The following is a 21473-nucleotide window of genomic DNA, read 5'->3' as shown; positions in this document are numbered from 1 at the left end:
ATTTCTGTTTGGCTTTTAGGCTTTGAAGTTGCACAGGGTAGAAACGACTGAAATAACTTAAGACTTTCAAAAAAACACTAATAATGGAAATAGCTGATCTACAAGCTCACAACGCGACAAGCTGTGAGCTTGTAGATCTGTTTGTAGATCTTTTCTTTTTAATGTTATAAAATATATGAACATTTTTCAACATGGAAACGATTATGATGATTATACAAAATAATTGCGATCATCTCAAATAATTGCGATTCAGAGATTACGTAATAATTGTGACAGGCCTATTTTCATTTGTTTAATATTATAAAAACCACAGGAAAAAAAAACACTTTCACTTATTTCCCCCCTAAAAGAGATAATTAGCTATAACAAACTCAGACTGAGCTTGTAGATCGGCTAATTTCGCTACTATTGCCCAACACTCGCGTACTAGGGCATTAATTTACAAAAAAACAAACATTACAAGTTGAAAAATGGAGATACAAAGCTTCTACCCGACAGCAACAACATCAGAACTCACATGCAGCACACACACCAAAGTCATTAACCTCTACAACCTACTGTACCATACTGTAGGACATCAAGATGAATCATACTGTCTAACATTGTTTTCCTCCTGACTTTTCAGCATTGTGTGTTGCTCTGCTCATTATTTATCCTTTCCAGTAAAGCTGTTCCTCTCACAACTCCACCACTAAATCAGATTAACCACTTGAATTTCACCCATGGATGTAACCTATATGATTCATCTGAACCGTCCAATTAAAACAGCTGTACAACAATTCCTGTCCGTGTGCTATATACAGACAGAATTATGGCCACAGAACACGCAGTGAAGACTTTACCGTACAATGCAACAACACGATAACAAACATGGGTAAATTGATATCATAGGTCCACCAGGATATAACAAGCTAAACACCCTTGACGGCCTGGAGGAGCTACTGAACGGGAAGAGGGACAGGTGCGGGTGGGGGTGGGGCACACAGGATGCCATAATCTATCAATATTGTTATTGTGGTGCTGTTTTCCCATAAAAGCAAGAACCAATGCAGAATTAGCATGTAGAGACCACATCTTAAAATGGTCAGATATTTCTTTTCTTTTTTTCCATAAATTATGGGGCAGCAGAACACATAATAGGCCAGAAACCAAGTCAGGATCAAGCCATTTAAAATGATAATGAATCCATGAATGAATGTATTCAAGTACTGCAACCCTGCAACACAACCCTTGTAGTAGTATATATTTTTGTTGTGTTTTTCCCCCAAGCTTGTGCATGAGCAAAATTCAAGAAGATTTAATAACATTGTTAAACACTCAAGGATTGGTGGACAAGTGAGGTCAAACAGCATAAGAACTTAATTTCTGCTGATGTTTTACTGAAATGTATTGGTTGCCCCACCCAGCATTCCAACGCTGTATTTCTCTGGAAGCAACATGGTGGTGGGGGTTGTGTGATAAAACATGGTGTGGCCTGCCTCCCACTGTTGTCATGGCAATAGGATCATCGATGATATGAACATGAACCCAACCACAGCCGCTATGAGGAGACGCTTTGTCACCAGTATGACCAAGAAGCCACAAGAAACCATCCACTAGTTCAGTGGTTCTCAACGTGGGGCCAGCTAAATTAGTTAATATAGCATCAAAATCAGTGTAACCACTTTAAACCGATATATTGTACATTGTATATTTGAAAATAGCCGCTCTACATCGCGACACGTTGTGAGCTTGTGGATCTGCTATTTTCAAAAAATGAGAAAAATGTGGCCTGTTTTTCAAAAATGTGTTTTTCAAAAACACAATTCTTATATATGGGGGTCCTTGGCACAAAATATTTTCAGATGGGGATCCGCGGCCAAATACAAATGAATTCTGGGGTCCTTGACATGAAAACGTTTAAGAACCACTGCACTAGTTTAGCCCACATTTAGTCTCTGCTTCTGTGCATATAGCCTTGGCATAGCAATAGAGCAATATTGGCTGACAAGTGCCTGGTGGCTCAGCCTACAGACCATATGCTCCTTGTGAGTGTGAGGACCGGGGTTTGAATCTGACCCCCATCTTGTCCTCCATGTCTCTACTACTCTCTATCTGCCCTTAATTTCCTGTCTCTCTACACTGACCTATCTGGGATTGTTTTAATTAATTAAATAAATAAACATACTGTGTGTGTATGTACATATTTATTTATTTATATACAGTATATCTCGGCATGCATATTGGCTACCAAAGCCATTTCTGAGCAAAGCCACATAATAGATTGTTCTATAGTGTAGTCCACGACCTCTAGTGATAAAGCAGAAGTCTCTCTAGAGTTCATATATACTAGCGTGGACGTGGCCCATCAATTACAACACAATGGCCCCTGCCCAACAGCAATATCTCCCTTAATAGACTTCCCCAGTTCTAATAAAATACAAGGTTACATGACATTATTGGCTTTTAAAAAAAATGACCCTATTTGTTTTGAGTGCGCGTGTGAATGTATGTAGTAGTAGTCACATCACAACACACACGTACGTTCATGTGATGTAACCACTACTGCAGTAGTCTGGGAGGGTTAGCGTCGGAGCTTGGACAGCAGGGGCGCGGCCACTGCGTTGTGATTCAAATCAACAGCCAATGAAGAAAAGGGGGCGGGATCCACATGCAGTGGGTGATGCATCTAAATAGGATCGACGGGAAGCAATTTCCCCTTGAGAAATTTCGGCCGCCATTGTTGTGTACTGCTGTTTGCCTCTCGTCGGACTTTTTAGACGAGTTGCACAGCTCTCAGACCGGTAAGAGGCGTGTCCGCTCAGATTCAGAGCGTGACGTACATCCCGCCCACAAATACCAGGGCTGTGGCCCAGAAGTTCCTCGCCAGAGCTGGCGAAAACTTCTGGGAACTCAGATTACTACTGCAGTGGTTCCCAGGGACGTGCACAGACTCTAGGTGGTGCTAGAGCACCTGCCCTTTGCCCTCTTGACCAGAAGTGCCCTTTTTTTTCCCAGTTTACAGCAGGGGTCTTCAACAGGGGGTCCGGGACCCCTAGGGGGTCCTCAGAGTTACTACAGGGGGTCCGCCAAATCTTTATGTGATATGATTTTTCTTTTTACCATAACCACTCGAAACCTAGCATCCCTTTTCTGAGGAGAACTTTAGCCAAAAATAGCAGATCTACAAGCCCGCGAGGCGTTGTGGGCTTGTAGATCGGCTATTTTTGGCAAAGAGGTATAGGTGTAGAGGGAAAAAAGAGCAGACCAAGTAAACAAAAAAAAGTATAATTTACTTAAGCACCTGCCCCTCAAAATGTCTGTGCACGCCACTGACTATACAAAATGTTTCAATTTAATATCAGTACCGTGTGCACTCATTTCCCAATATAATGAATACAGCTCGGCCTTAAGATATTGACTTGCCCACTGGTATGCTGTGGGCACAAGTTTGAAAACCAACTGCACAACTGAATTGAACGGAACTGCTTACGTTTATGGTCCAGCATCTAAGAAGAGGCAATGAAGGTGTGAACACACCAACATCATCATGGTGACTCTTCCAGGGAGATTTCAGGCCTTTTCTTGGTGCTGAGGACTCCATGGTGTTACTGTAACTAAAGAGGGAACAGTGACATACACAGATACACTGGGTAAGGAACTAGGACGGCCTTGTTTACTGTCAGTTTATAACAGTCTGTGTTGGATCATGAGCCAGGCTGTCATCTGCTTCTTGCTGCCAGAGGGGCACTTCTTGACCCTTTTTTCCGGGCTGTGGGGTGGGACATAAGATTAGTCCCAAATATACCCATATATATATCCCAATACTTTTGTACCTTTACTCAAGTCAATTTTGAATTCCAGTTTTTTTCCCCAGACTTTTCTTGAAACAGAGTATTTCTACATTACAGTATTGGTACTTTTACTTAAGTCAGTACTTTTTCCACCACTGCCTACTGTGCACATAACACTAGCTAGGTTAACATTAGCCTAGTTCAGTTGACACCTTGTCAAAACAATAGCTATACAGAAAAAAAGAAACACATACTGTGGAAACACAACTTGTGTTTCCACACACTGGCCTGGATATGGTTTATACCATATCAACATAACAACATACCCAATGAGGGCGACCAGGATGGATGGGTCTCTGCCTCTTCCTCATGGCTCTGTTTACATACAGGCTCCCACAGGTAGCCTAGCCCGCTGTTTCCCAAACAGTGGGTCGGGACCATAGAGTTAAAAATAAGGTCGGGACCCATTTGTGGGTCGCGGACACATTCTTATGGGTCACGAGTAAAGTAAAACAAATAAAAATAAAAAGATTATAATCGAAAAACATTTTCATGAATAAAAAAAATCTATGATTTTTCAAAAGAATTTCTTTAATAAAAAAAATCAAAGACATTCCATAAATTAGAAAACACATGTTTAAGAACTAGTGAAAATAGCCATGAAACTTCTCTTCCATGAAAACTTCTCTTTTGGGTCTCGAACTAAAAAGTTTGGGAACCATTGGCCTAGCCTTGGCTACTGCAGAAAGCCTGGTGAGTGGCAAGCTGGGAGATTAGGTGAGTGGTGACGCGAGGTTAATGTATTCAATACGACTTATTTTTAAAATGTGTTGAAACTATTTTAAATTGCATAATGCGTGGAGCTTCAATTGGTCAGATTCAGTCCAAACCAGGTACCAACTTAGCCCTATAACATGACTGACAGTCATGGACCCACTTGTTCCTGTTTTTTGATTGTTTTTACATTTACAACTCTCACATGTACATAAACGTTCAGATTTCAAATATAAAAGTGCGTACCCCCGAGCCACGGATGTAACAAGTTGAGCCGGACTATGATAAGTACCCGTATCACCCTTATTGTTCAATAAAAAGCATTTTATTCTGATTGGCGGCCATTTTCTATACTTTTTTGGTACTGTATCAGAGTGCAATACACTTCCCAACCGGTAGTATCGCATAGTTGAAAGCATCGGAGAAAAAAATCAAAGAAAATGGCCGGCGATCGGATTAAAAAGCTTTTTATTGAACAATACGGAATATACAGGTACTTATAGACATTTGCGGCTCAACTTTTTACACCCGTGGCATGGGGATCAGCACTTTATATTTGAAATCTGAACGTTTATGTAGCAGTTGTGAGTGTAAAAATAATCAAAAACCAGGAACAAGTGGTTCCATTACGCCTGTGACCAGGGTTGAGCTGTAGGGGGTACGGGGGGGGTACGGCGTACCCTTAGTTCTGACACTGTGGGAGCTGGGGGCGCGCGTGCACGCACCGTCAGCGGCGGTCTTTAACGCCTTAAAGTTTAAAAACAATAGCCTCTCAAGGTTCGCGCCGTCAGTGGCGAGCCGTTCTCAATAGCGTCTACCTGGCTGCTTTGCATAACATTAGGCTACTCGAGAAAAGACACGGACTTGAATTGAATGTGTTACATTCCTCTCACAATGACAGACAACATCTCTGCACTGCAAGGTGTGAAGGGGGTCGCTTAGCAGAGGACCCAGTTCTCTGAGACAAGACAAAGACAAGTTGTCTGATTATTTTAAGTAGGTCTACTTATGTGTGGGTGAGTCTATGTAAAGGGCTTTTATATAAAATTAAAAGGAAAATAAAATAATTAATTTGAAACAAAAATAAAAACAACAAATTAACAATGCAACAAAATAATAATACATATGATTACATTAATAATCACATGTTGAATACAGTATTTCAACTAGCACTGAGCTGAGTGGCTATGTGCGCGCACGTGCGTGCGCGTGACGTCATAAAATACAGTACCCTTAGTTCAAAAATCCACAGCTCACCACTGCCTGTGACAGACGAGCGTCATGTGAACCATGGCTAGTACCAACTATGCAAATTGGTATTGATCGTATGAATTCAAGATTTCAACACCTATGCTATTTACATAGTGTAACAACTATAAATATTTATATTATTTATGTATTTATCCTCACCTGTTGTATGAAATATGCTATGCATCTACAGTTTGTTTGTTTGTTTGTTTGATTGATTGATTGATTGGTAGGCTATCTGCGTTTATGTTAGAATAAGAAGCTCTGCTGCCATCTAGAGGTGGTAATTATGAACTTCTGGGTTTTAAACTGTAGCCTATATCTACTCTTTGTCAATATATGAGCATAATAATGCTCTAATCTTGTGGTTCTAATGCAAATCATTTCAAATGGGTAAACAGACTATTAAAAAAATCTTAAAAAATATCAGTTGCATTGATTAAATAATCTGTCATGTCTGTTTCTAGATTTCTTATTTTCTTCCTAGTAAGTTTTTATAATAGGCCTATACATTTTTCTCCACATTTTTTGTTAATTATATATAATTGTTGAATGAATAATGAATGAATAATTATTGTCCAGAGTTTCTTCTAGGACTTATTATCTAATCTGTCATCATGAGTCGTTGACTGGGGTGTTTGTTTGTTTGTTTTGTCTCGTATCTAAATGTAATTATGTTGTTGTTTCTATACTCTCTGGACTAATGATGTCGTATAATGTGTCAGTTTTGGTTATGAGAATGTTTATCTACTCTGATTATCTCAGTATATAAACATTCTCATAACCAAAACTGCCATTATACGACATCATGTGTGATTTAATATGTGATACATGTTTTAATCATTGTGGGGTAGCCTGACTGGTGTGTATTAGTAGCAGACGTTAACCTGCAAGTCAAACATCGCCGCCTGGTGTCCAAACTGAGAAAAACGCTAAATAGTGTTGACATTTATTTTAATGTATTATTATTATTATTATTATTATTATTATTATTATTATTATTATCATTATTATCCCCTTTCAGAACCCTGTAGTGTATACCTTCTTTGTAGTTGGGATACGTCGTCGTCAATTATAAAGTAAAGCAGGTGTAGCAGGGGGGGGGGGGGCTTTTAGAGGGGATAGTAATACAAATATACATACTAGACTACCCACCTTTTTCTAGAAGGAAGGTCCTCTTTAACAATGCAATGCACAGGTTCGTTTAACCAAGGATGAGCATGGAAATAAGACAGAATGATTTTAAAAAGACTGTTTATTCTTTTCCCTTCATAAACACCTTTCATGAACATAAATATTCAAGCTTGTAAAATGCACACTGGACTAAAAAAACAACAATCATATAAATAACCAACACATACAATACCATATATTGGACTGGTGTAACAGAGGAGGAGAAGGAGCACAGCAGCATGGAATAAGGGCATACTTTGTACCATACTTACTAATTCACCAGGCGGCCTATATGCCGATACATTTAGAAAAGCCATGCCTTCCAGCGCTTGTCCTCCTCAGGTACACCAACCTTACAGCTAGCTAGAGAAACTGGTGGAATGTAAGCAGCCCAGCCCTTTTATCTCATGTGACAATAAACCCCACCCTTAATTTGAAACAAGGAGCACCTGGCTGATGCTGCCATAGTAACAGGTCTACCTGGTTACACAGGGGTCTTCAATAGGGGGTCCGGGACCCCTAGGGGATCTTTCCTTAACCACTTGAACCCTAGCATCCCTATTCTGATGAGAACTTTAGCCAAAAATATCAGATCTACAAGCTCACACGAGCTTGCAGATCGGCTATTTTTGGCAAAGAGGTATAGGTGTAGAGGGGAAAAAGAGCAGACCAAGTAAACAAAAAAAGTTGAATCTGAAACACAATTTTATACAATACAGAGGGGGGTCCCTGCTTCATCTCTCTCTCAGCTAGGGGGTCCTTGGCCTGAAAACGTTGAAGACCCCTGAAGTATAACCGTGCGTTTGCTGCTGCTGCTCCCACGCTTTGGAACAGCCTACCCCTCCCCATTAGAACTGCCCAGTCTATCGGGGTTTTTAAATCCCGCATTAAGACACACTTCTTTTCCCTAGCTTTTAATGTTGCTTAAACTTTTGTCACTTACCGTGTTTTTCACGTTTCATTTTATGTTTTGCTCTGTCCTGTGACTATGTTGTTGTTGCACATGCAGGCCTGTTTCCGTGGTTAATTATCCTCCATGTTCAGCACTTTGGTCAATCTTGATTGTTGTAAATGTGCTATATAAATAAAGTTTGATTTTGATTTGATAAAGGGGCTACGCCGAGCGTAAAGCATTGGTTCTCAAAGTGGGGTCCGGCCCCGGGGACCCCCCAGGGGTCCTTGAGGGAGTTCCAGGGGGTCCCCATGCAGGCGCAGCTAAATGATAGGTTATGCACCAAATGGACCCTATATGGTTTGTAACTGAGAGTTAAATTGACATAGATTTTACAATATAAATTGCGGTCCAAGGGATAGAAATGCCATTAAATGGGGGTCTGTGTAGCCCTAATGCATGTCAAACTGGGGTCCTTGAAATTAAAATGGTTGAGAATCACTGCTAGAGCCGTAAAAAATCTTCTCTTATGGGGGTTCCTGGCATATCTTTTGAAATGGGGGTCCGCGGGGCGCGGGCTAATAGCCTAAGTGTCAATTTGGGGGTCCTTGACATGAAAAAGTTTGAGAACCACTGGCGTAAAGTACCCTCGTTTCCATGTCAGCTACAGTACTACACTACCCATAAGCCTCACCGAGTCGCCGATCTTCGAACAATGAAAAGAGCACAACATGACGTAAGTTGTCGCGTGCTGTCGCAGCTGCCAGAAGCGCCAAATTGCAGGCTGTCATTTCAACATTTCAATGTACACCATAAATGAATGAGTTGAAAACAAAGCATGTTTCATAACAGAACGGCCTGGTTTTCAGACACTGTACGAAAAGGGTGTTGCAGCTTCTGGAGTAAGTAAACCTGAAATTAAAACGTGACTATTTATGACATTTATCATGTTCAATCAATTATTGAGATAAGCTAGTAGTAACGTGGGCTATACTGGTTAGAACTGTGCAGTGGAGGAAGAAGTAGACTACTCAGATATTTTACTAGCAATACCACAATATAGAAATACTCTGTTCTGTTACGTAAAGTAAGTAAGTAAAAGGCCCATGTTCAAAATGTTACTTGAGTAAAAGTACAAAAGTATTGGCATCAAACTATACTTAAAGTAGCCTACCAAAAGTAAAAGTACTAAAATGTTTGAAAATAGCAGAACTACAAGCTCACAATCGCAATGTGATGGGTTGGGTGAGCTTGTAGATCGGCTAATTTCAAATAGCCTATGTATAAAATAGGGCTAAAGTGTATATGTTTCATCGCGTAATAATTTATATCTGCAAAGTAACTATAGTAACTAAAGTTTTCAATTAATTGTAGTAGAATAAAAGTACAATTATTTTCCTCTGAGATGTAGTAGAGTAGAAGTAAAAGTATTGAAAATTGGAAATACTTCAGTAAAGTAAAGATACCTCAAAATTGTATTTAAGTATAGTAGGCTACTTGAGTACATGTAGGCCTACTTAGTTACTTTCCACCACTGGAACTGTGTGAACTTACTAGACTAGACTACACCCAAACAATAGGAAATGTAATATTAATTTCGGGTGGTAGGCCTATAACTGTTGAAAATGTGTCTTTGCAACTGCCAACTGCATCAACTTTCAGTGTCTGAGGGTGGGACCATAGCAAACTGGAGGACAGCAGACTATCTGTTCAGTGAAGATGCCACCAGCCCTGACACTGAGAGGTGAGCAGGAAGTACAACAACATGTTAATATAGTGAGATACTGTATGGTTCAAAGTCTCTACTGTGAATCTATTTCTATGTAATCTATGTACAGGTATACAATTATGACCATTATGACCTTCAACGTTTTTCAGGCCAAGGACCCCTTAGCTGAGAGAGAGATGAAGCAGGGACCCCGCTACATATTGTATAAAATTGTGTTTTTCATAGATTTCATAGACTTCTTTGACAACACTATCATTGTGTAGTGTTGGATTCATGTTAATAGATATTTTCATACAGTTAACCGTTTAAACAACGCGTTGTGAGCTTGTAGATCTGCTATTTTCAGCTGATGTTCACCTCAGAATAGGGATGCTAGGGTTCAAGTGGTTATAATGTCAAAAAGAATCCTATCACACAAAGATTTGGCTGCCCCCTTGTAGTAACTCTGAGGACCCCCTAGGGGTCCTGGACCCCCTGTTGAAGACCCCTGCTTTAGACAGTTACATTTACACCGTACATATTTTCATATCAGGGTTAGCTAGGACAGAATATTTAAGACATTTGGGTCCATCGGCTTAATGAAAGTCAATTTGGGGGTCTCTGACCTGAAAAGGTTTGAGAACCCCTGCTCTAAGCCAATAGCCACACGACAACACACTGTGTGTTATAAATGTCACAGATACATTACATGTAAAAATCTTTATTTCAGGATATTCAAGAGTAAAGATTACCTTTTGAAAGAGGCGACAGTTTTTCACAGCTTGTATCTGGATGCATGTGAAAGACGCCAGAGTGTGATGTCTGTGATCATCGGTCACTATGTGCTACCTCCAGCCTGTGTTCAAAATGGTGAGGAATGAATTTATTTATTTGTAATATATAAAATTAGGATTTTATATAATGTAGTAATGTGTGTGTTTGTTATGTTTTAAGAGGTGAGGGAAGTGGTCGGAAGATTTATTTGGGAGCAAGAGGATTGCCAACTTACAGCAGAGGTGCGTAGGCAAGGTGCTATAATATCTGTCTAATAAAAGGGGTAATTTCCCATTGGTTGAATAAAAGGTTTTATTTTATTGTATTATTTCTTTAATTTACAGGGATCCCCTAAGAGATGTGGTAACCTTAATGACCTACAAAGCAACCAAAGGTACGGCATCCCCATATCTTCAAAGCCCTACAACCCCTCCCGCTCACTCAGATCAGCTAACACAGGGAAGCTGTCAGAACCTTCCCTAAAACATCTGGGACAACGCTCCACACGTCCCAGACTCTTCTCCCTTCTGGCTCCCAAACTGGAACGAACTCCCCATTGTAGTTAGAACTGCAGACTCACTCCTAATCTGCTGTAGTCTGAAGACTCACCTCTTCAGACCATATTAGCCCGTTGGAATTGCCGTAGCACTTGCCCTAACCTTGACGACCTTGCAGGCTTATGCAAAGGCTGAAATGTAACTTAGATAGCATGTTATGTAGACAGATGCCAGGTCATTTGTAGAACTGGCATCCTATAATGTGTATAGTTTCAATGCAGGCCTAGAGATTATAGAGTTTTCGATATTATACTGCTTAGACTGATGATAGGTTCTTGGTTTACCTATGATCCAGATGACTATTGATATGCATTTGATGTATTACCTTGTGTTTTCCTTGCTTACTGTAAATCGCTCTGGATTAAGAGCGTCTGCTAAATGCTTAAATTGTAAATTAATGAAACATTGGATAGAAGCAGCAAGTATGTCTAGATTAACATACATTTTAGCCCTAGTATACAGTGAATAAGTAGTGAACTGCATGGTAAACCTGCTTAAACAACTATTCTCTGTTTGACAGCTCTGAACAATCTGACACAGACACTTCACAAAATCAAACAGAGGTGTTTTATGAGATGGATGTTGATCCGGACACTTCCCAAAATGAAACGAATGTGTTGTGTGAATTGGTTACAGGTAAGGTTTATATCTTGCTGTGTTAGTCTCATTCATTCTTGTTTACATTAGTGAAGAACCTGGCTGGATCTATTATGAATGGAAATCATTGAAGTTGGGGAAATGCTTAGATTGATGAAATACAAAGACTGAAATTCACATTAATGTAAACACAATGATAGATCAGAACAAATCCTACACATCACTCAAATTATATGAATTGCCTAATTGGCAGTGGCACTGGTAACACGAAACATGTTTCTATCGCAAGAACCTTTAACATTTGACATTTACTTTTTTACTTCAGAAAATGTCAGGGTGGATGACCTGAAGAAACCTGGGCGTTTTGGATGCTCTGTCTGTTAATGCTACAGACACGGTGCACAGTTACAATACATGCATTTTTAGCTTAATGTTACACATTTGAAGTCTTAAATATTGACTGCAGCCAACAGAAACTGCTATTTAATACATTGAGGATTAAATGCATCACATATTTCATCATCTTATGAGATTTTCTCATTGAACTTTATACTCTTGTGGACTTGCCTTATTTAAATGAAAAGAATAAAGAAACATGTTGAGCACGATTGTGTAACTATGATCATGTCTCCATTGTATTGTTATTTTTATTTTATGTATTAATAAGTGTATTAATGAAGCACACCATTTGTCTTGATGTATAACAACTGGCCAGATAGTAGTGAGTAGTGACATAGGTTACCAATACAAATCTGAGATGATTCATTTCATGAGAAAGCATTGTCAGTTCATTGTTTGACATGTTCAGTCACTGTACAAGGAGGCAGTGTAGAGCTGCTGTAACACATTAACGTTCCCAATCACATCAGTGAGCACTTCTACCAGTTCCAAAATGTATTTGAAAAGTGGAAAGATCACTATGACAATATATAATCTTTCACACACTGCGTCTTTAATTACACCCTCTGGTCTATACATACAATGACTGTCTGTTGTTCTGCAAAATAGCTGTCATGTGGTTAAGAAAATGTTGAGATTTGAGGTGGTCACCATTACTTACAATTGTGCATCTTTTTCATGTTTTTTGGAATAAACTTAAGGAGCAGAACTCTGAGCGTAAAATTGACCCAAATGGAGATTTGGGCAATTTTTTACACTGAGGATTTGACTGTACATTGACACTACATAGCAAAGCTCTTTTTCCAACAGTCTGCACTGCTTTTTTTGTGTAAAAGGAGCTTTCCATATGCACATGCATCATTTGGTCTCAGTAGTTGAGTTAGTTCATGCTATGGAAATGAAGTTCTATTCTGGCTGCTGTCTCATTATGAAAATATTATGTAGAGTTGTCACTTACAACACTTATCATAATGTGTGTAATATATTGAAGACAATAAGTTACACTGTCTTCAATATATTACACACATTGACATTGTGATAATGTGTTAATTATTAGATCATTGTATTCTGCTTTCATTCATATCAGAAAGAGAACGTGACGTCACCCCATTGAAAGTAGCCTAATAGCGAAAACCTCTCAATTTGGCAAAAATAAAAAATAAACCTCTGGCCAAAAAAACAAACCTCAAGATGGCGCCACCTATCCATTGAACGGTTCCTCAAAATAAATAGTAACCTACACCTGCCAATGAATACAAATGCATACAGTATGAAATGATTCAGCATAATATCAACCATGAAGGTAGATCTCCACCAGGGATCTATTCATAGATGTATTGTCTCCATAGAGATCTCCATAGAAACACTTCCTGGTTCTGCAGGGTCTCCTTTGATTGGCCAAAGAAGCGTCGGACGCATATATCATGTGACTAGACAAGAATAAAGCCCTCCTAGATGGCACAGAAATGAATGCACACGTAGGCTATTCTATATTAAATTATTTAAATATTTAATATTCATATAATCATACAATCAAAATAATATTACTTTTAGACCAGATAATGATTTCCTTCGATCCGTTGTCCACAACCTACAGTACCACCTCTTCGAGTGTTAAGCCAATCAGATGCTTTGTTTTGGTTGCCGCCCACACGAGCAGGAAGGGTGTACTTTGAGCTCAGTGTTATTATTCAGTCAACATTCTAAAATCAGACGCTTTTACTCTTTGGGGTCGGTGACTGTCCTCGTCTTTCCTTCCTCAAATACATCTTTTTGCCAATAGGAATTCCTGCATCTGTCATGGAGAAGGACAATCTGTCCGTAGTACTGCATGCTAAAGGAGACCTCAGACTGGTACGACAATTCAGCTTTTTGATTGATTGAATACTTTATTAACAGTTGGCAAAAAAGGTACAGTAGTACATATTTATACAAAATGATGCTAAAAGTATAACCTCAATGGAAATAAACCCTAAGGGCTTATTTTCATTGAGGTCCTGTACAGCCACAATCTTACATGACCTGCTAGTTTACATTACACTACAGCTTTGTATCTTTTTCATTTGACAGCATTGTTTTATTCCTAATTTCTCACAGGATCAACGCCCCATTCCTGAACCAGGGCCAAATGGTACAGAACAATCCAAGTTGTCTGCTTTATTAGTTTAAATATATATATATATTTGGGCAACATATCGTGTTGCATATTATACCAAAACAAGAGAATATTTTAGATTGAGTTGAATCATCCTCATTGCATTCTTGTGTATGGCATGTCATATCCTCTGTGTTAATTTACCCATGTGCAACTCTGAGAGTGCACAAATGGAAATCCCAATGGAACCAATGGTCCTTTTGGTTCCATTTCTACACTCTCAGAGTTAACCCCTTGACTGTACATAGAGGTTCTGGTCCAGATGCACTCTGTTGGGATTTGTGGATCAGATGTCCACTACTGGCAGCACGGGCGCATCGGGGACTTTGTGCTGAAAGAGCCCATGGTCCTTGGGCATGAGGCAGCCGGACGGATTGTGAAGGTTGGGTCGTCGGTCAACCACCTCAAACCAGGTAAGTCTGCCAGAGGTGCTGCAGTGGCTGGCTAGTGCTACTCTGTCTGCTGCAGAAATACTATTCTGTTCAAAGGATGTTGACAAGCCTTTAGGTGTCAAATATGAATATTGCTGTCAATAGAATAGATTTGGTTATTATTCATGTTAAGTAAGTTTTTCTCCACAGGGCTCAATACCAGTGTCTTTTCTGTTATTGTGGGGAAAGCTTTCGCTGAAAATAGCCGATCGACAAGCTCCGCGACGTGTTGTGAGCTTGTCGATCTGCTATTTTCAGCTAAAGCTTTCCCTACAAAGCTGATGGTGGGGTTTAAGTGGTTAAATAGGGCACAAAACAGTGGTATAATAGAGTTGGTGTTGTGCATGTGACCTAAACATTGAGCATATATTGTTTAAGTTGTGATGGGTAAATTACATTGGTTGGCACAGCTTACATTCACTGTTGTTGCAAGATCTCACAGTAGGCATATAACAAGTTAATTCACTGTGTTTTACGACATGTGCTTCTAGAAAGTTTTACTGTCCTATAAACTGTTTTGCTTGCGTTCAATAGGCGACAGAGTGGCAATTGAACCCGGTGTGCCCCGTGAGATGGATGAGTTCTTCAAATCCGGACGTTATAACTTGTCTCCCACCATCTTCTTCTGTGCCACACCTCCTGACGATGGAAACCTGTGCAGATACTACAAACACAGTGCCAACTTCTGCTATAAGTAAATAATCATGTAGTTCCACTGTTTCACAACCTCTTTCAGTTATTTCTCACAAGAAAGAGGTTACAACATGTCTTGCCAGTCTCTTACTGTCTTTCTTGCTTAACACTGACTTATTTTTGACTCTCTACTGTACTTTGTCTTTCTTTTCACAACTATCTAGGTTGCCAGACAATGTTACATTTGAGGAGGGGGCATTAATTGAACCTCTGTCTGTGGGGATCCATGCCTGTCGCAGGGCTGGAGTTTCCCTCGGCAGTAGTGTGCTCATCTGTGGTTCAGGTGAGAACTTGCTGTCATTTGTCTCTGTTGTCACACATCCTCAACCATGACAGGATGTGAATCCTCATTTCTTCGGTTATCCTTTTTCATTTTAGTAACAAATAAGGTTAATTAGATTAGCAGTCTTCAATAAGAGATGGTCACAGTAAAGGCACATTGACGGTTTATAAACATGCCCATGCACGTACTGTAAGCTTATGTGTACGGGCAACACAAAAGTGGGTGTCATCACAAAAGTGAGAGTCATACTGACTTAACAAAACTCTAGTGGAAAAACCCAATGAACCTGAACACCACTTGTAACAGGCATAATATTTAACATCTACAACCTCTACATTAGCGAAAACAGACTTAAGATGATCTTGAGCAATACTTTGTAAGTTATTTAGCCATTCTCACTGTAAAACAAAAGGGCTGGTTGTACTGTGCAGGTCTAATGATAAATATTGATTATGTTGTACAAAGGTCCTCTTGACCTAAATGACCACCCACTAGCAAAACAAATCTAATTTGTTTGATAATTTGCATTCATGCATATATTTTTGTCCCTTCTCTGAACCTTTCAGTTATACATATACACAATTTCTTGTACCATGTTTACATTTCTTGTAATTTATTCTTCTCTTGTTATAGGACCTATTGGGCTGGTTTGCCTGCTAGTAGCAAAGGCAATGGGAGCCTCGCAAGTGGTCATTACTGGTAAGAAACACAAATAATAAACAACACTACTGATCTCAAGTAGTTAGTCACTATGATGGGAAAATTACAACTCTGCACTTGTCTTTGATTTTTACTGTGCTCATTACTGTATGTTGCCTTTGCAGACAGAAGTCTTTGTGTAGTAAGTTCTCTCTTACCTTGTGTCCATGTAGTGGCAGAGCACTCTCTTCTATTGAGACTACAGCAATATCAAGATTGGTAATACTGTAGCAAGCCATATGGCACTGAGCTACAGTATGCTGAATGTCTGTGAGTTGTTCTGATTGAACGCATCTGTCATTTTAGATTTCTTTGGCAAAAATAGCAAATATACAAGCTCATAGCTATTCGCCATCGGGTAGATTTGTGCAAATCTTTGAATATAAATATCTTTAAAGCGAACACTTATAACTCAAATATTTGCTTGTGGAGGTCCCTGGAACAAAATATTTGACAACATTAATATATATTCAAAGATTTGAAAAAATGTTCTTGATTTTTCAAAAATAGCAGGACTACAAGCTCGTATCGTGGCACTCGGTGCCGCACTATGTGCTTGTATATTTGCTATTTTTGAATAGCCAAAGTATAATATAAAGGTTATAGCTCAAATCTAATATGACACAGCGTTCCCAGATTGAATGGGTTAAGACATGCTTCCGATGTTTGAAAAAGAAGGACAATTATAATAAGAACTTTAAGAAGGACATGCACATCCAAAGCCCTAAATTGGGCAGGTGCAGAGCGAAAAACAGTACTTAAGAAAACAAAAACACTTGCACACTGTTAGGCTCCATTTGAAAAAAAAAATGGTGTTGTGCCCACTAAGGGCTGTGACGTTTCTAGCTTGGGCTCTTCATCAGACTGATGGAGAGCCCAAGCTCGAAATGTCACAGCAGTGACAGCACTTTAGTGGGTGCAATAAATATCTTTTCAAATGGAGCCCAACAGTGTGCGAGTTTTCTTTTCTATGCTTCCAATGTTTGCAATCTTTAAACCAGTCCAAAAGTGATTTGTGGATAAGATTAATCTATATTGATTAATCTCACCAATGATCATTATCATTACAAATATTGGAAGCATGCTGTGGCATTTTTCACAACATGATACAACATGATACAACATGATACAATCTGTAGTCTCTCTAGCATCTTCTCACGGTCTCATCCTCTGACGTAATCGGCAGAACTACAGTAAACTCCCCTTTCTGATATTAAATTGATTGTTGCTGTTGTTACCATCTATAGATCTGTCCTCTGAGCGTCTGGCAATGGCCAAGGAGTTGGGTGCAGACTTTCCACTGACGGTCAAGAAAGAAGATGGGCCTCAGGCTCTGGCTAAGACCGTAGAGGACACACTAGGATCTCAGCCTCACATTACTATTGAATGCACTGGTGTTGAGAGCAGCATTCAGACGGCCATATATGTACGTGACTTCTAACACTACTAGACCATCCAGTTGCGTTAAAGATACGCCAAGTACCTTCAGACAAACTATCAACCCAGCACTCAGAGAGAATTAAAAATAACTTCAAACACTGTTATTGAATGAGTGTCTTGGACACTGACGCATCATTATATATTAGCATTCATTACTTATGTTAATTATGCAACTAAAAAGCAAGAAAACCAGAAAAGAGTATGTCAGAAACCTTAAAAAGAGTTATGTCAGATTTATCTTTGAGCAGTATGCTTGTAAGGATATCATATTTGCATTTGGATAATTAGAATTAGCTGGGATGTTCCTGGATGCTTATTTGTTCTCTTCCCGTTGAATAGTCAAAGCAACATACAGTATGTGTGGTTTGTTCCCTCCCAGGCGACACGTTCAGGTGGTGTATTGGTGCTGGTGGGTCTAGGCTCAGAGATGGCCACTGTTCCTTTGATCAATGCCGCTGTCAGAGAGGTAGACATCAGAGGGGTGTTCCGCTACTGCAATACGTAAGTACATCCATTTTCGCTGTCACACTCAACGAAGATGTTTCAGAATTCAGTTGGACCAACTTGCCCAAAAAAGCATTTGCGAAGCATTGAAGCATACTTCCTTAATCTGTGTGTGATCAGTGGAATAATCATGGTGACAGGATGCAGCCCTTAAGATATTTTTTCTCACTGTGTTCCAGCTGGCCAATGGCCATAGCCATGTTAGCGTCGGGAAAGGTCAACGTGAAGCCCCTCGTGACCCATCGCTTTCCTCTGGAGCAGGCGGTCCAGGCCTTTGAGACCACTCGTCAGGGCCAGGGGGTAAAGGTCATGTTAAAGTGTGACCAGAGTGACCAGAAGCCTTAATCTGACCACCGTTAGTGAAACATTGTTCATAGATTGAGAGTGACACAGCATACTGATGAGGCATAAGACATGAGACAAACCCCAGTACAAAAATCAATAATAAAAAAAACATGAAGACAAATTACTGCCTTCAAATCAGTTATGGCATACGATGCCACAGAGGCAGACAATCACAGCATTTCTGTTTTGTATTACCCAATCATTTATTGTATGTGATAGTGCCAATGTTTAATTTCCAAGCTGGCTAATTCCTGTTTGACAAGTATCCATATTGTGCCTGGTGTCATTCTCTACCACTCTCCCGATTTTAAACATTTTATAATTTTATAGATCATGTAACTATTTTCCAAAACTAATTTAATTGTCCATAACTACGAAATGCTATGTTTAATAGTAAAAATAAATGACCAGAAAAAAAGTATTACTGAAATAAAATGGTACGAAAAATAATGCCTTTTTGTCCTTCACACATAACTTGCACTTCCCAGTTACACACACCAGGGGGAACCAGAGGATCAAAATGGAATTACATGGCATATAGTTCCAGACATACTTCATTATGGGCAGATACAACCTTACCATATTGTGGTACTTACTGTACATCACACTCAGTTTGTACTGCAGGTTGATCCAGTCAACAAAAAATAGCCGGGTTTAGCTTAGAGTTTATTATCTTGCCACAATGTCTTGATACTATCGTAAGAGGCATGCACACAGATAATGTTCATATGGTTAGATCTTTAGTACAATGCATTTTTAAAACCATTACTCGGCGGTAAGGCTTTTTCTGTCACAGTGTGTGTGATTCACAGTTCTTTCTTTCTCTCACAAGGCTGAAAGCCAACATACAGGAGGCAAGATGTTTGCAGTGATTAAACCGTGTGACTTGTTTTTACATGAGCACACTACTAGACAAGTTTCTTTTTTTGTTGTTGTATGTACAGACATTCTAATACTGCGTATGGCAATGGAAAACAGCTCACACAACACAGTACATTCACAATCCACTCATAGTACATTATGAGCTTCAGTCAGGAACACTAAAGATGAACATACAGTAGAATAGCACACAAAAATGCAACTTCAAGTTTCATACACATGATTTAGATTTCAAAAGCATTAAGAAAGTATATTAATAGTTTTTGCTGAGTTGCATGTTATTCAAATGTGTGTGGTTTTTGTGTTTATACATGTTTTTTTTTAGAAAGAAACAAAACTTGCACACCCCATAAAATAACTTGTTGTTATTCAGATGTTGAATTTTTGTATTGCCGTTTGATGATGTAGATCAGAAAGATATGGCATTTTCTTCCATAAAACCATTACTACAAGCATTGGTTTGGTTCACAGACACATAAGACCATCAACGTAACATACTTAAACCAGACATATCAAACAGCAAAGTCATTCCCAAAGACTCCCTTTTCATGTTCGACTAACTATACTGTACTAGCAGGCATTAAACTGTGTCTTGGTCACTGCTGTCTGCTTTCAAACCAACAGGAAGTTTTATTAAATATGTACAAAGCAACCATGGCCCTTTTCCGGGTTCCTTCGGTCCCTATATTAGCAAAATACGTATGTATTTACACAAGAAATAAATAACAATAAAAGAAAAAGAAAACGGGTATACAAGAAGTACTGTATTACATGATATGAATATAAAAAATAAATTGTGATGCATTCGCTCAGTTCTTGCCATCTCGCTGAACACACAAGACCACAAACAAATAAATACGTAGCATAAACGATATCACACTCTTCAGCTGGTAAGATGAACAAAGCGTCCCAGGGGCCAATGGAATCGGCATTGCATTTTAAGCACAAGGAAGATGATAAACATTAAGTCAGTGGTTCTCAAACCAATGCATTTAGCCACGGACCCCCATTTGAAAATACTTTGTGCCAGGGACTCCAATAAGAGAAGATTTGTGTCAAACATTTTCAAAGTTACTCAATCTACAAGCTCACCGCGCGTCGAGATTGTGACGCATTGTGAGCATGTAGATTGTCCATTTTCGAATAGCCAAAGTATGAAATAGGGTTTAAGTGGTTACGCTGATTTTGATGCTATGTTAACAAATGTAGCTGGGGACCCCCTGGAACCCCCTCAAGGACCCCTGGGGGATCCCCGGATTGCACTTTGAGAACCGCTGCATTAAGCCATCAGCAGAGGAGGGAGAAAAAAGAGAAAAGTATTCTGGGCACAGAGAGAAGCCATCCTTTTCAGTCATTGGTCAGCTTGGTTTGCCCTTTATGACTACGGTAACCAACCACAGCGACAGCATGTAGAATGGTCCCTGTCTGTCGTTTATATGTACATAGGCGTCTCCTGTCCTGTTAGGAGTCTGAACATGGCTGCTGGCATAGTCTTCATGTGAATCTGGAGATGAAAGAAATTACATTTGGAATCTCAGCAAAATTAGCATCACCTTTTCTCATCAATGTGTGTGTGTGCATGCGTGCGTGTGTGTGACGTGCGAGTGCATATGCGCATGCATGTGTGGACTAACCTCGCCAACAGAGTTTGAGAGAGCCTGAACTATCTTCTCGTGTGCTGTGGCCACCACACTCTGGCCATTTATCTCTATGATTCGGTGGCCCACACGGACCCCTCCTCGCTCTGCGATGCCCCCACGCATCAGGCTGCAAATCTGTGGGGTGAAGACAACAGACCTCATATCACATTTTTTTCTCAAGGACACCTGAGTAATATGCTCAGTGAATGCCATTGGTAGAGTCACAGGGGTTAAAGGAAAAACAAATCTCACAACTGAAAATCTTTGTTAGGTCACATCCTAATCTATGATTTGAGAAACAGCATGAAAGTACCCCCCCCCCCCCCCCCCCCCACTAGTGCTGTATTTCCTAAACAGATGGCACAATATGCAGAATTATTCTTGCTGCTCTACATACAGCCAACCAGTTGACAAAATAGCAGATCGAGGCGCTAACCTTTGCTTTTATGAAATATCCGAGATCATTATGATTTAATGGAAGAACATCTTCTATCTATGGCTTCTAAGAA

The 21473-nt window shown here is 39.6% G+C and overlaps 3 protein-coding genes across 3 annotated transcripts in view; 2 read left to right on the top strand and 1 right to left on the bottom strand.

Annotated features, from left to right (window-relative positions):
• Positions 1–8659: 8659 nt before the first annotated feature.
• terb2 (telomere repeat binding bouquet formation protein 2) lies at positions 8660–11561 on the top strand (the record flags this gene model as incomplete). Its single annotated transcript, XM_084054505.1, has 5 exons — positions 8660–8762; positions 9523–9604; positions 10299–10438; positions 10523–10597; positions 11536–11561. Exons 1-5 carry the CDS (start codon positions 8699–8701, stop codon positions 11559–11561), a joined length of 387 nt encoding a protein of 128 aa, XP_083910631.1. The 5' UTR covers positions 8660–8698.
• A 2007-nt stretch (positions 11562–13568) lies between these two features.
• sord (sorbitol dehydrogenase) lies at positions 13569–18895 on the top strand. Its single transcript, XM_084065550.1, has 9 exons — positions 13569–13749; positions 13993–14026; positions 14299–14463; positions 15016–15175; positions 15339–15457; positions 16091–16156; positions 17404–17582; positions 17976–18097; positions 18280–18895. Exons 1-9 carry the CDS (start codon positions 13696–13698, stop codon positions 18443–18445), a joined length of 1065 nt encoding a protein of 354 aa, XP_083921676.1. The 5' UTR covers positions 13569–13695; the 3' UTR covers positions 18446–18895.
• A 136-nt stretch (positions 18896–19031) lies between these two features.
• The window catches only part of apba2b (amyloid beta (A4) precursor protein-binding, family A, member 2b), a 76713-nt gene continuing 74271 nt past the window's right edge, over positions 19032–21473 (bottom strand). The window contains exons 13-14 of the mRNA XM_084054494.1: positions 20959–21099; positions 19032–20828 (exon numbers count right to left, since the gene is read on the bottom strand). Coding sequence (XP_083910620.1) covers positions 20757–20828; positions 20959–21099 — 213 coding nt within the window. The 3' untranslated portion in view covers positions 19032–20756. The remainder of the gene's footprint in view (positions 20829–20958; positions 21100–21473) is intronic.

This window comes from Gymnoscopelus microlampas (assembly GCF_963454915.1).
Source record: "Gymnoscopelus microlampas genome assembly, chromosome: 1".
Lineage (NCBI taxonomy): Eukaryota > Metazoa > Chordata > Actinopteri > Myctophiformes > Myctophidae > Gymnoscopelus > Gymnoscopelus microlampas.
This window is presented reverse-complemented; position numbering and strand designations above follow the sequence as displayed.